We start from the raw sequence: 15801 nt of genomic DNA on the forward strand, positions 1-15801 counted from the left end.
CTGCAGCATGTACAGGTATCTGACTATAAGAAGCAGGAGGTTTCAGCAAACAGCCAGCAGCTACTCAGTATAAAGTAAACATTGTACTCACCAGTCCCACAGTGAGAGATGGAGCAGACTGGCCCAGGGACTGATTCCTCATACACACCAGGTTATTGGGCTCTGCTGCCTGCTGCTGCCACAGCTGGTTCACCCCACTGTGCATACTGCTGGACAATGGCAGCAACTGCTTCCCTAAAAGACACACAACACACACACAATGCGACGGTATAGCGAATGAGTGTGTGTGTGTGAGCGTACGTGTCTGTGAGCATATGTGTGTGTCTGTGAGCATATATGTGTGTGTGTGATGGTGTGGGGGTGTGTGTTGTATAGTTGTGATGGCAGGATGCAGGCCTGAGGCCTGTCAGAGGAAGCTCAGTGCGGGCCTGAGTCTGACTGATTTGATTGACAGATGAAGGTCACTGTACACAGAATGGGGCAAGAGTGATCAAAGTGTGTATGTGTCAGACTGTCATTGCACTAGTGTTTCTAATAGAAAGAGAGCCACACACTGTACTTCCCCAGCACTGACACCAGCTGCATTCAATCCTCCATTACCACTCACTCAATGCTCTCTGTTCAACACGCATTTAGAGAGGGGGGAGATGACAGCTCACAGATCCATAAATGAGTGTGCGCGTGTGTGTCTGTGTGTGTGCGCGTGTGTCTCTCATCTGTGTTTCTGTGTGTGTGTGTGTGTGTGTGTGTGTGTGTTCGTGTGTGTGTGTGTGTGTGTGTGTGCGTGTGTCTCTCATCTGTGTCTGTGTGTGTGTGTGTGTGCACGAGTCTCTCATCTGTGTCTGTGTGTCTGTGTTTGTGCGTGCGGTTGTGTGTCTAACCGGTGAGTCCACTAGCCATGCTGCTGCGACGAGCTCTGCTCTCATCCTGGCTGAACTGTCTCTGCAGTTTGGTCTTTCCCGCCGCAGGAGACAGATCAGGATTACTCAACTTCCTAAACAACAGAGGAGGAGGTGCCGCAAACTCCTTCTACAGAGAGAGAGAGAGAGAGAGAGAGAGAGAGAGAGAGAGAGAGAGAGAGAGAGAGAGAGATTTACTTCTTTGGTCACAATTTATTATCCAGGTGTAATGAAAAGACCAACAGAACAAAAGAACAAGGCACAATAAAAAGCATAAAAATGAGAAAACATAAAGAGAGAGGTAGAGACAGAACAGGCCAGAAACATGCATCAGTTTGGCCTGTTCTGGATCTTCACATAGTGCATGTACATAAGCCAGTAAAGAAAACAATGCCAGTCAGTTTACCATGTACACACACACGCACACACACAGGTACACACACACACACGTACACACACATACACACACGTACACACACATACACACATGTACACACACATACACACACACAAACACACACACACACACACACACACACACACAAACACACACACACACACACAAACACACACACACACACACACACACACACAAACACACACACACACACACACACACACACAAAGAAGCTAAAGTCTGACACCAATATAAATCTGTTACTGCAAATACAATAAATGACAGTTCAACCACATGCAGACCAACAAAAGGGCAAAAAATAATTCCACCAACCAGACGTCTAAATCAATCATATGTCATAAAGTAACTGCCCTTATTCAATCATGGGCTGTGTTTGTGGCCATAATCAGAACCCTTTCCACTAAAGTGTAGACTTCCCTCTGCAACCAATCAGCCTCTGCATTCTTCTCTTCTCTGGGACGAGAAATACACATCACCATGGAAACATGGCACATGAACTGCTCTGTTCACATCTTATGTGTGCAGAAGATTCCAGAAAACATCTGGATGGCCTGAGTCAAGTGAACTGCGGTCTGGAACCACTCTTGTATACACAAACACACAAACAAACACACACACACACACTTTCCAACAAGTGCTTCCTCTTCTAAACCACAAAAGCTAGCAAACCAGACCATTCTTTCCCATTCACAGAGGCTGAGAAAAACAAAGAAACATTTGAGTTAACTTTAAGAATTCACATAGACACAAAACCAAACCCACACTCTATAACAGTCATAAAACTAGCTCATGGTGTTTGTTACATCTGATACAATCTGAAAGATCACTCCCAAAATCTAGCTGATGCATGTTCGCGGTCAATCTGCCCAGCCTGATTAAAGACGACCCTCTCTCTCACAGTTCACAGTGTGCTGCCTAATCCTGACACAGGGGCCTGACTGTGATTATGACATCATCAGGCCCCGTCCAGCGCCACTAATCTGATCGGAAAGGACGAGCAGCACAGGTGACCACACGTGAGAGACGCTGATGTCAGAGAGATAGGACAGGAGAATCCCTCTCACCTGGATCAGGTAAAGAGGTCAAAAGGTCAAAGGAGGCCTGGTTGGGTCAGACTGGTTAGGCTTGGCCATACTTGCTTATTTTTGGTGGTGTGAGTGTCGCTGAAACAAACGGGCCCACTCAGCTGAGACACGCTGTATACCTGAGGGGACTTTTTTTTTTTTCTCTCCCTCAGAAGATTAACCTGTGGAGCGTGTGTACATGTGCATTGTCTGTCTCACTGAGAGAGTTGCTAGGCTACGGGATACATGTAAGGTGGAAACTGGAGCAGTGTTTACTAGAGGAATTTACGGACCTGTCCAGACCAACAGAACCATCAGTTAACATGTTCAAAACAGCGCTATAACAGACATAAGAATAGTCACTATACACTAAAAACCATCCACAGGCCTATCAGAGAGCAGTCACTATACTCTAAAAACCACCCACAGGCCTCTGGTAGGTCTGTGGATGGTTTTTAGAGTATAGTGACTGTTCTCTGGTAGGTCTGTGGATGGTTTTTAGAGTATAGTGACTGTTCTCTGGTAGGTCTGTGGATGGTTTTTAGAGTATAGTGACTGTTCTCTGGTAGTTCAGAGATAGAGCTGCTCACAGACTGTCTGTCCACCGTCACATTCCAATCCATCCACTCCACTAGCACTATACACAAAGCTGAATTCACCATTTACTGAAGAATTTTGTTGCCTCTGGGGGAGGGCAGCTAATGTGTGTGTATGTGTAAGTGTGCGCATGTGAGAGTGTGTTTGTATGCACGCGTGTGTGTGCGTGCGTGCGGATGTGTGTGTGCCATGTTGCCAAGCAGTGACAGTAAAGGTGTGAATGTGTCTCTGCATGTCTCAATAAGACTCTGGCCATGTTTGGATGCTTTTCCATGACTGTTGGAAAACAACAGACAACAGATAGCTCTAAACAGCTATAACATTACCTGCTATTATACCTGTAACCAAATATCTGACCTCTGACCACTGGAAAAAAAAATACTTCAAAGGACAGTAAGGACTGAGTGCAACACACAGTGAAACACACAGTACCATTCAAAACTCTTAGCCCACCCAAGAGATTTCACATGATTGTTTTAAAAATACAAAACATTCCCACTTTTTATTGAATTAATGTTGATTTGTGTTTATTCTAACCTCATGTGGTGCTTTAAAGGGGGGGGGGGGGGGGGGGCAGTACTGTATAAAGCAAATCAGAGCTGCTGTTCTGTTGTGCTCTGATCATGCATTAGCATAGATAAGGGGAATTCAGTCTGAGCGGCATGCTAAAGCAGACACTGTGTGTTTAATCACTGACAGAGAACAGAAGAACAAAACACATCACACCTCTGCTCTCATACAAACACCAGTCTGCTTCACCACACCATCACTGCTACATCACTCATTAACTAACACGCTAATGCACTGCACTCACACACACCCACACACGCACGCGCACACACACACACAAACACAAACACACAAGCACACCCACACACATACACATGTGCACACACACTAATGCACTGCACTTACACACATGCTAACGTGCTGCATTCACTTACTCTCACACACACACACACACACACACACACACACACACACACACACACACACACACACACACACACACACACACACAGACAGACAGACAGACAGACAGACAGACAGACAGAGAGAGAGAGAGAGAACTGCAGCATACTTAAACACCTACAGAGACAGGGGATGTTTGTGGCCGTGCAGCCTGGTAGCCTTGTTACAGATCAAAGCCTCTCTGTCCTCTCTTCCCATTGGTCTACACCTTCCTAGTTCCCCTAAAGTCCTAACACTCATACGTACACTCCCTCCCCCGACACACACGCGTGCATGCACACGCACTTTCCCAAAGTCGGCAGTGAGCTGCAGACATATGCAAACATTGGTCTAATGCCTGTGTGCACACGTTCAGCTGGTGCAGGGTCACGGGCGGAGGCCTGAGCCTCGGCTTGACTGCACTGTGGATCAATACCACACTGCACTGCCTGCCGTCCACTCTGAGCTTACCCAGTCCGCAGAGGCACGGAGTGTACTGTCTGACTTACAGTCCCTCATTTACACTATCACTGCCCTTTGTAAGTATGCAGGAATGCAGAGAACGTTTAAAGGGGCAGCTCTGGATTGGCTGAGGCATTTTTCTGAAGAGCAGAGAGGTTTTGCCATGTGACAAAACAGACCATCCATGGGTATTAGACGATTCTGTGTGACATAAGAACTGGTCAAAGATCTCAAAGATCAACAGCATCACAGAGGAGCACAAAACAAACTTAACCAAACACTAAATCACAGAGACCTTTAGCTCATGCACACAGGCACGATACACACACACACACACACACACACATCCCATACACACACAGACACACACACCCCATACACACACACACACACACAGCACATGCTTTCTATAGCATACGTATACTACCACCTCAGCTATTACCTTCCTCCCTCTCTCCCTCCCTCCCTCTTACCCTCTCTCCCTCCCTCTCTCCCTCCCTCTCTCTCTCCCTCTCTCTCTCCCTCCCCCTCTACTGAAAGAGGAGTAGCCCAACTATCCTCACGTAGCACAAGGCGGCTTTTGTCCTGAAACACAGCTTTACTCTCAGGTGAATCAATCACACAAATTAGTCTTTCTTTATACCTCCAGAGGGATGGAGAGATGGAAATGTGCAGAGATGGAGAGATGTAGAGAGAGAGAGAGGGAGAGAGAGAGAGAGAGAGGCTGCGATGGAGTGATGAAACCACAAAACCTTTTCAAACTCATGTATGAGAGTGGGCTGCTCTTTCACTCTCTTCTGTCAAAGACCTGTCGTGACCCTCTGACCTCAATCCAACACATCGTCAGTGCAGTGAGAGTGAGTGCCAGGTGCAGTAAGGGCAGAAAGACAGCTACTGTTGTGAGACCTGCTGCTGTCAGTACTGTTGCGAGAGTATGGGAGGAACAATGGCAAAAAGTATGAATACTTCAAACCTGTGGTCCCATCTTAGGGTTCATCACCGTGTGTTGTATGAAACCGCACAGAAGGAACAGGAACCTGAATCTCAGCAGGGGACAATGACTCCATCTTAGCCTTCAGCACATGACATGTTTCAGAAACAAAGAAAATGGCCAAATTCTGACGACAGATCTAAACTATTGGACAAACTAATTACAGAGATGATAGTCACTGACAACCAGCCTTTCACAGTGGTCTCTGATGTTGGCTTTAAAGCACCTCATGGCTGCAGCGGAACCACAATATGCACTGAAAAGCTGCAAGAAGCTCACCACAAGGTTGCAGACAAAATAAAATCCCTGATCCAACCAGAGAAAGCTGGACATTCACTCTCCTTCACTACAGACTGCGGGTCTGGATCAACAGAGTCACTGATGAGCCTAACATGCCACTTCATTGACAATGAATGGAGCAGAAAGCAGGTCGTTTTAAATATAAGGGCTATGCATGGATCCCACACTGGGGAATACATCAGAGAGACATTCTTAGAGAGACATGTTTGAGGATTGGAAAATGAGCAAAGACTGCTTGTGCTTCGAGGCAGTGGAGCCAATATGGTGAAAAGAATGAGGCTCAGTGAACGTCCAGAACTCAGCTGCACAGCGCACTCATTACCACTGACAGTCCTTCAAGTCAAAGAGCCGTCACAGACATCACTGCGATGCCACTGAGGTGTGCCACCCATTCCCACCACTCGATTCTTGCCAAGCAGCATTTGAGGGACATTCAGAAGGACCTTTGCCTGCCAGAACACAACCTAATCCAGGCTGTCCCTACGAGGTGGAACTCAACGCTCCACATGCTGCAAAGAGTTCTGGAGGAAGAGCTCACCGGTGGGGCATTGTTTCCAATTTGGTCAAAACTTCCCAATAGAGGAGGTGACTCTGGAGGCGAGCCATAACAATTCATCAGCGTCCTGCATCATTCCCTGTCTGACCCTGCTGAAGATGCTACTTCAAGATGATGAAGGGCCCTCGACACGAGGAATCAGAACGCTCGGGCAAGTCATGAGGGAGAGCCTGACCAAACATTTCTCAAAACTAGAGGAAACAAAAACTGTGGTGCTGCCATGTCTCTTAGATCCTCGTTAGAAGAACCATGTATGGCTGAAAGAGGATATGGAAGGTGCTAGACAAGAGACCAGTCAAGAAGAGCATGCTGAGACAGGGGGAGCCAGGGAGGTAGAGCAGGCTGCTGCAGAAGCGACCCATGAGAAAGACAGAACCCCCAAAAGGCAACGGAGAGAACAGACATCTTGTTGTAGCCGTATTGATGAGATGTTCAGTTCTCTGCTAGGACCCCCCCCACTGGTGAGCCGTCGGCCACCACCTGCCTTGAGGATGAGTTACATGTGTACCCCAAAGAGCCAGTGATCGACAGGCGTGAGGTGGATCCACTTCAGTGGTGGAGACAGAATGAAGGATGCTTCAGGCCACTTGCCACACAAGCAAGAAAGTTTTTTTTGCTCACCACCCTTGTCTGCTCCGAGTGAGCATGTCTTCAGTGAAGTCTCTGAAATTTATGAGAGGAACAGAAGCCGTCTCACTGGAGAGCATTGCTGAGCAACTCTTTCTTTCTGCATCCCAGTCTGGTGCTGCTGAACTGGGACTGCTGATTGAGACTCAAATTTCAGTACAAACCTAAGTTTGACTGGTTCCATTTATTTTTAATTTATTTACTTTATAAAGGTTTGGGGAGCCATTTTTATTTTTTATTTATTAAAATTTTCCAGTTAACTTTATAAGAAACGCTGCTGGGAGCCCCCTGCACTTTTTGTTTTAAGATAATGTTGAAAAGTTCTCTTTCAGTTAAGCATATGCTTAAAGGCATTGCAACAAAGTTTTGTGTTAGAGTTTGTGTTATTTTAAAGATCTTCACTTTTACTGCAAATGTATATCTGTTCCACATATCTGTTAGTCTCCTGGATTACTAATAATTATCAGCCCTGAAAACACCATATCAGTCGACCCCTAGAGTATGTGTGTGTGTGCCTGTGAGGGTGTACGTGTGTGTGTGAGAGAGAGAGAGAGAGAGAGAGAGGAAAAAAGAGAGAAAGATCCCAAGGTACACTGTATGGAATCCAACAATCTCCCTAGTACTTCCAACCCATGTTAGTGCATATATATTCTGTGTCTCTGAGTGCATGTGTATCTTGTGTGTGTGTGTGTCGTGTGTGTCATGTATGCGTCCGTGTGTGGTGTATGTGCATGCGTCCATATCTGTCGTGACCATATTGTGTACATGTGTGTGCACGTGTGTGTGTGTGTGTGTGTGTGTCTAAGCAGACTCTGAGAACCAGGCGATGGGATAAAGTGTGTATGGCCTGATGAGATCCAGATGTGCTGTAGGTGTCCTGGCTGAGCAGAGAGAATGAGTGGATGTTTGTGTTCTAACTCCATGGCAACCAGAAACTGCTGTTCCCATGAAGCGAGACTTAAGCCAGTCAACTGAATCTTCTAAATCAACACAGACCAAATCCACAGAACTCTCCTCAGTAAAGGAGGGGGAAAATCACTGGTAATAAAAGAGGATAAAACGAGAAGATGGGTTCTGTGTGAAAAATGAAGGAAAAAAAGGGAGAGCATTAACTGAGCACAACTATAATGGAGAAAGTATTTTCCTATCCACTGAGGAAAGTTCATGTTAAAAGCAATGCTGTGATCTTCTGACCCACAGCCTAGATGTGACTTATTACTTGAAAAAAAAAAATTCTTAATTTCGCACATCAAGAATGTTGATTGTTTGCATTATACTTATTATTATTACTATTATTATTGTTATTAATAATAATAATAATAATAATAATAATAATTTGATAACCTTCATTTTAAGCTTTGTTAGTAGGTTGCAGCAACATTAACTGAAACAAACAAACATATATATATATATATATATATATGTGTGTGTGTGTGTGTGTGTGTGTACATACATACATACATACATACATACATACACACACACACACACACACACACACATATATATATATATGTATATACACACACACACACACACACACATATATATATATGTATATACACACACACACACACACACACACACACATTATTTATATATATATATATATATATATATATATATATATATATATATATATATATATATATATATATATGTGTGTGTGTGTGTACACACACACACACACATACATAAATACATTTATTTTTTTAAATAATAACTGGAAATGTGTGTCTTTTTAAAGACAGAAAGGTATGTGCCTTTAATCCTTATGTGCTCAGGAAATTATGGCCAGTTTGCCATTGTTTACAAGTTTGTAAAAGTTCATATGTATATGTATACAAGTTAAATTCATAATAAATGAAAAGAAATTTCATATTGTGCATGTCTTTTTTTCCCCCCACTGTACTGAAAACATACCGAACCGTGACTTCAAAACCGAAGTAGATACCGAATCGTGACTTTTGCGTACCGTTACACCCCTAGTAAATCTAAACAAATTTTCACATAGAACGGATTGTGTGATAAGTCAGTGGTTACTGTACATGGCTCACAGCTGAAAACAGAGAGCAGACTTCTCTTCTTCCTCACAACAACTCACTTCCCTCATAAAATAAAGACTGAGAGACCAATGTGGCTGGACAAGCATGTGCCGGCTGCGTCTTCCCGCCCCACAGTTCTGACGGCCTTCCCAAGGCTGTCCCAGTCCAGCGCCGCTGGCTGGACACTGCCATGGGAATGGGAATCACTGTATTACTGGGAGCAGAATAACTCTGCCAGCTGTCAAACTCTGTCACAAAGACAAAAAGGAAGTGGCAGGGCTTTTATACAGGAGATGCATAACAGAAAGTTGACTTGTCCAAGCTCAGAGGCTTTTGTTTTTCATATGAAGACATTAACTGGTCTCATTAATCATACTGTGATTTGAGCTGCATTCATATAAAACAATGCCCACGCTGTCCTGCTTTTAAACTCACTCTGTCTAAACGGCACAGGAGTGCTCACACTTCAGCAAGGACTACAAGGACAGCAAGAGAGAGCCAATCATTATTTGGGGAAATTATCAATCTGTTTTTTTGTTGTTGTTGCTGTTGTTGTTGTTTTCCCAATGCTCCGCCCTCTAGCAGTCACATGACTACAAACGTTTCAGTTAGCATCACCTGCGTAAGACAGCATTCAGGATGTGTGCTAACACTTGGTCACTGGTTCACTAGCCGACTAGTTATGAACAAAATAACTGACAGACAACTACAGTAGTAGTGGAACTGACCAGCAGAATTGCTGTCAGAAATTCAAAACAATTAAAGCAGAGGGACATAGCAAGGTCACACATATACATACATAGAAATAAAAATCCAACGTACAATGTACTCAGAACTATGCTCCCTCTGCTTCCACCCCTCTCCCCCACCCCCCACCCCCCCTCTCTCCCTCCCCCTCTCTCTCTCTCTCTCATTGATGTGTGAGCACAGGCCTGTGCTGAGATCCCCAGGTTAAGAATTGCTATGAGGATGGACAGGAGGTTCTAATGTCAAGACAACCAGCTGCTCCTTTTCCACTCACACTCAGTTCATAATTATACTGTCCTTCACTTCTAAAAACCTGCCCCCAGCCACTGGGAAGAACTAGACCTGTTTGTGTTTGGCATCAAAAACAAAACAGCTAAAATGACACAGCAATACAAAGGGAAAGAAAGAAAGAAAGAAAGAAAGAAAGAAAGAAAGAAAGAAAGAAAAGGACAAAAGAAAGAACGAAAGAAAGAAACAGTTGATGGGCCACTGCAGTGGCATGACTCACATGCTATGAAAAATGATTTACTAATTATGAGCAGACTGATCTCAATAGTAATCAATATCCAAACACTCAGTACTGCTTACTCATACTGAGTACTGGTTAAAACAGGTTACTTATTAAACCATCCACTGACATCTGTAACAGCCCAGTCTGTTGCGCTGGCACAATGGGCAGATTGTTGACTGCCGCGTTACCGTGTTATAGGGCAGTGCCTTACAGCGGGGGCAGACTTCTCCGTCATGTGAACACTCCTTCTGTAGGGCAGTATCTGAAACAGGACAGTGTGACTCAGCAGTGCCTCCTGTCTCTTACACACTGCGCTCATCAGTAGGGGGAACTGGGCAATGCAGAAACTCAGTTACTTGAATACAGTTGGCGGTTCAGGTGTTTTCTCATCACACACGCTCTGTAGCAAACACGGTGGAGTTCTACAGTCTATACACACCCCCACATACAGCCTGACAAAGGCAGCTTCCTGTCCAGAGCAGTCTTCCCTTTGTTTCAATAGGCTGCTCTTTTCCATTTAGTCTGACTATTAGTCAGCTATTCCAGTCAAGAATAATTCGGAAAACCACTGAAATAAGGAAACTACTGTGTAGTTCCTAAAGTGTGGTTTGCACGTGTCCATCATTTGGTATGATTTTCGCGCTACCTTTGCTATGGAAAAACGAAATGCCACAGCGTTTGAATAATAAAATCACCCCTTTGTTGCCGAGAGCCGATCACTTCAACGCCCACGGAGTCTGAAGGCACTGGCACAGCTGTAGGAGGAAGCAGCGTGAGGAGTGATGTCTCTGAATGAGGAGACAGGGCCTGCAGGAACTGAAAGAGAGAACCTTTACAAAAACAACGAGAAAAGCCATGGTGGTGAAGTTTAATCAGACAGAGAGCGGTGGTGGCATGGGCTTGCTCGGGCAGCAGTGAGGGGACGTCCACTCTACTGTAGCCTGACCGCACATCTGATTACTGCAGGAGGATTAGGCAGAAACTCATTCATGCTTCATTTTAGACTTCTCATCACCCTAGATCCCAAACGCTCAGGCCCGTCTGCCACTGGAACACTAAAGTCATAGAGGAGCGGCCCAAGCCCAGTGGGGGAGAAGGGTTGTTTTGGGTCTCCATATTTTCACAAGCTCAGGCTGGGAAAGAGGTGAGCCATTAAAAAAGTGCTTAGTGCCGACTGAAAAGGAGGATGTGATTACCAGGAAAGGCAGATTCAGCTTTCACTGAATCTCCTCTACATGAAAGCCTCCGTGGAGTCGTTTACAGAGAGGCCAGTATTTCTGTGTCAAGGTCACATGTATATTCTTTTGTTTGTATTTGGCAAATGATCTAGTGACAGTCATCCTGATATAAAAAAACAAAGACACCGACAACAACACAAAGGAAAAAGAGAAAGAGAGATAAAAACAAGGAAGGAAAGAAAGAAAGAGAGAAAGAGAGAAAGAAAGAAGAAAGAAAGAAAGAAAGAAAGAAAGAAAGAAAGAAAGAAAGAAAGAAAGAAAGAAGTTTGATGTCAGTGGAATGTAATTTGAGAGGGATTTTAGTGAAGCGATTTTTCACTGGGGTCAGTCAGTCAGACTAAAACCATGAACAGTGCTGAGCAGTACAGACACACTGTTACAGGTCCATCTAATCAGCCCCTCTGTTCTCTCTCTCACTCCCTCACTCTGTCTCTAATCTATCCACTGAAGCTGAACTAGATACTAGAACCAGACACTGAAGCACATCCCACCATTATGATCAGCCCTCCCTGAGATACCATGACTCCTCAGACTTGCAGGAAAAGATAAACAAACACACAGACAGACATAGAGAGAGAGAGAGAGGACGATTTCTATAGCAAAATGAAAACATACAGAAAAATGACAGAGAGTGTGAGACACAGAGAGACGTGAGGACTGTCCCATGTTCTGTGTGGGCATGTGGAGTAATCAGAGAGCCTAATGGTCATTCTGCACACACAGGAGAGAAGAGTGAGACAACACAGTGTGCTCTGACCTCCCTCTCTATACTGCATACGCTTCATCATCTCCACTTCACCATCTGCTCAGGTCGAAAGGTCAACATATTTCAGGGTCTAGTCCTCAAGTATGTTCAATGTGATATTAATGGTGCTGAAGCACATGGCAATTAATTATAGATGTGCAGAAGCCTGTACACCGGCCAAAATCCCAACTGTATCCTATCTGTGTTTTCAGTGACAGATAGGGACATGAGAACCAACAGAATTAAACACATAAATCCAATATGGAAGAGTCAAACAAGCTGAGAGGATTTTCACCTTCAACTAATACAACAGGGTGGTTTCAACCATGACTCTGTGGTGCCTTATGTGTGGTTTGTCCAGTCAAACACAGACAGTGAAGATGCAAACCCTTTGGGAGGAGCTGGGACAGATTCCACTGCAGTGTCCATTTCCCAACAGAGACAAGAGCGATTGGTCCCCACTTTGTCTGACAGCCCTGCCCTTTGTCTGAACTAATCTCGGGCAGAGTTGGGGGCCTGGAGCCTGGGCGGCTGTGTCACTGTCCACTGTGACTAATGACCTCATTAAGGAGTAGGCTGGCTCACGGCCGCCTTCTCCACACAGGACCTGGAGAGAGAGCCACTCACAGGAACGAGACACTGGAGAGTAGAGCTGGGGAAAATAATCGTTTTTATGATGCACTGCCATGTGTGAAAGATTCTGCATCGATGCAGAAAAACAAAATAAACGACTTTTAAACTGTAATTAAATAACATACATGCCAGCGTACTGTTTTTATTATAAAAAGTAGGCTAGGTAACTAAAAAGTGGAGCAAAGATACAGAATCCCATCTCGTAGTTTTTTCTCAGACACCACTATACCTGCTCTGTACAGTGACACAAAAGCCCAAGTGATGGAGTCAATGAAAAACACCAGCTGAGTGGCTTGTATTCTTGTGTTAAGTGTAAAAAAAAAAACATGGAGGATGAGATGCATCGAGAATCATTCTGTAATCGAATCACTACCCTTTGAATCGGAATTGAATCGAATTGTGAGACCAGTTAAAATTCACTCCTCTACTGAAGAGAACCCCAGACTCACAGGAGCAGGACACTGAAGAGAACCCCAGACTCACAGGAACAGGGCACGGGAGAGAACCCCAGACTCACAGGAACAGGACACGGGAGAGAACCCCAGACTCACAGGAACAGGACACGGAAGAGAACCCCAGACTCACAGGAACAGGACACGGGAGAGAACCCCAGACTCACAGGAACAGGACACGGGAGAGAACCCCAGACTCACAGGAACAGGACACGGGAGAGAACCCCAGACTCACAGGAACAGGACGCGGAAGAGAACCCCAGACTCACAGGAACAGGACACGGGAGAGAACCCCAGACTCACAGGAACAGGACGCGGAAGAGAACCCCAGACTCACAGGAACAGGACACGGGAGAGAACCCCAGACTCACAGGAACAGGGCATGGGAGAGAACCCCAGACTCACAGGAACAGGGCATGCTAGCTACTGCTGACATGGCATCACCACCGCATCTCAAATTTAGACAACGCTTTAAAAAAATCTGGTCAATGTATCTGCTATGTTCTCTCAGAAAAAAGAAAGGACTTAGAAGCATTCTGAATGTGAATATGTTTTTCAAATTCCACTAAATATCTGAAAAATTCTTTTTAAGATTTGACATGCAGAAATACCAATTAAGACAATGAGGAAGTTATTCAAATTGTCAAAAGGCTAATGAGATCTACTGAGAGACACCTTGGCTTAATGGAGAGAACACAATTCATTCACAGCAAAGGATTAGAGCAAAATTTAAAAAAAAACAAACAAAAAAAAAACAACCTTATAAATAAATAATAAGTTTTTGTCTGTTGTGAGGGGGTAGTCAGATTATGTCTTCATATCCTCAGAAGCAGATGATAAAGAAAGACAAAAGGGGGGAAAAAGCTGCCGTGATTGGTAAGCAGCGTGATTGGCGGTTTGGTAAGCAGCGTGATTGGCGGTTTGGTAAGCAGCGTGATTGGCGGTTTGGTAAGCAGCGTGATTGGCGGTTTGGTAAGCAGTGGTTGCCCTGTGAGGAATTTCCTTTCCTTTCCATCAGTGTCTAATGAAAAGCCCCAGCGTGCCTTTTATTAACCTTCGACAGGCAGACCGGGCGTCTCTCCCTCCTCTTCGTCGGCTGGGGACGAGCAGGCAGGATGAAGAATGGGACAAGGCGAGGGCTGGCAGCCGAAGCCCAGACACCATGGAAGAGATTAGCATTTAGAACTGTTTCTATAGCACTCAGAATAAAGGAGCATGGAAATGCCCTTAATGGTTTTTCATCCCACTGCAGGCCAAGATAAGCTTCATTTGCTCTGTGAGGTGCCATCACTAATGAACTCCAAGCTTTTCAGAGGGGGGAGTGGATCGGAGGGGGGTGAGGAGTAAGCTGTGGGACTGCTGGGTTTTGGTCTCAGATCAAATTTGCCATTAGCGGCAGCCAAAATTACCATAAGATTCACTGTTGTGAATCTAACTAGCTAGTGCTAATGAGATGCCCTGTGATGCCTTTTTAAGACAGAAGCCAGGCAGACTCGACTGATCGCCTACAGCCAAAGAGACAATGCCCTTACTGCGACCTTCACAAACAGTTTAAGGCCATGGAGGTCAGCATGACTCACCACAAAATGCCTGAAATACCAAGAGAAATGGAGAGGCTGACCTTGCTCCGCACATGAATTTGAGGACTTCCTGTGCAGTCCAAAACAAACACAGCAGGACTGCATGAACTGAGCTCTTCAGAGGAAAATGTCTCTCTCTCTGTCCTCTGCAGTAACATTAAGACACATATAATCTGGACAATACTTAACAAGTATTCAGTAACATTAAATCACATCTAAACCTGGACTGTGCTTCAGTAGGGGTTCAGTGATGTCTGCTGATCACTTCATGGATTCAGTGCATCCTTTTTGTCGAGCATTTGATGAGGTTAGGTCTGAGTGTTGGCATTAATAATGAATTGGAAAAATTTTGGACCAGTCAAAAGCTTGGATGCATCACAGAGTTGGGTAAATGGGATCCCTGGAGACATATCAAAGGAAGACTCTCCTTTATGGTTGTGACACTGGCCATATTACGAAACAGTGAAGTGAGAGAGCTAAGCTTCCAGCCCCCAACACAGACACAGACACAGACACAGACACACACACACCCTGCTTTAAAGGGTTTGTCTACGAGATGCAAACACTAGAGCAATATAAAACCTCAGTGGGATCAAAGACCTACAAAGTGTGCTCATCAGACCTACCCCCACTCAAACGCCTCATTTCAGGCCCTCCCTGCCCATTAAATTGGATTTGCCTCTCCCTTTACGACTCATTACCATAAACTGCATATGATTATTTGCCATTCAAAGTCATTTCTGCATATGCATGGGCCCAGCACACATCCCCGTGTGCGTGGCCTCTGAAAGGCTGGAGGGCCAATTGAGTAAATCTTCTTAACAGTCCCATGCATTGAGACTGAGGCACATAGAGGCTTATTGTTGTGTACACTGTGAGACTGCTGGATAACTTAAGGCAGGCAGTTAAAGGACTGTGCACACCCAGCCGCGGAGCCGGCGCCTGGACCACGTCCACAGGTAGAGCGGCACACTCTGAGGTGCTG

The 15801-nt window shown here is 45.0% G+C and overlaps 1 protein-coding gene across 1 annotated transcript in view; it reads right to left on the reverse strand.

Annotated features, from left to right (window-relative positions):
- Nucleotides 1-15801, reverse strand: part of mast2 (microtubule associated serine/threonine kinase 2) — a 132563-nt gene that overhangs the window by 101496 nt on the left and 15266 nt on the right. The window contains exons 2-3 of the mRNA XM_030792070.1: nt 882-1029; nt 92-234 (exon numbers count right to left, since the gene is read on the reverse strand). Of these exons, the coding sequence (XP_030647930.1) occupies nt 92-234; nt 882-1029 (291 nt within the window). The remainder of the gene's footprint in view (nt 1-91; nt 235-881; nt 1030-15801) is intronic.

The sequence above is a fragment of the Chanos chanos genome, chromosome 14 (genome assembly GCF_902362185.1).
Source record: "Chanos chanos chromosome 14, fChaCha1.1, whole genome shotgun sequence".
In the NCBI taxonomy this organism is placed as follows: Eukaryota; Metazoa; Chordata; class Actinopteri; order Gonorynchiformes; family Chanidae; genus Chanos; species Chanos chanos.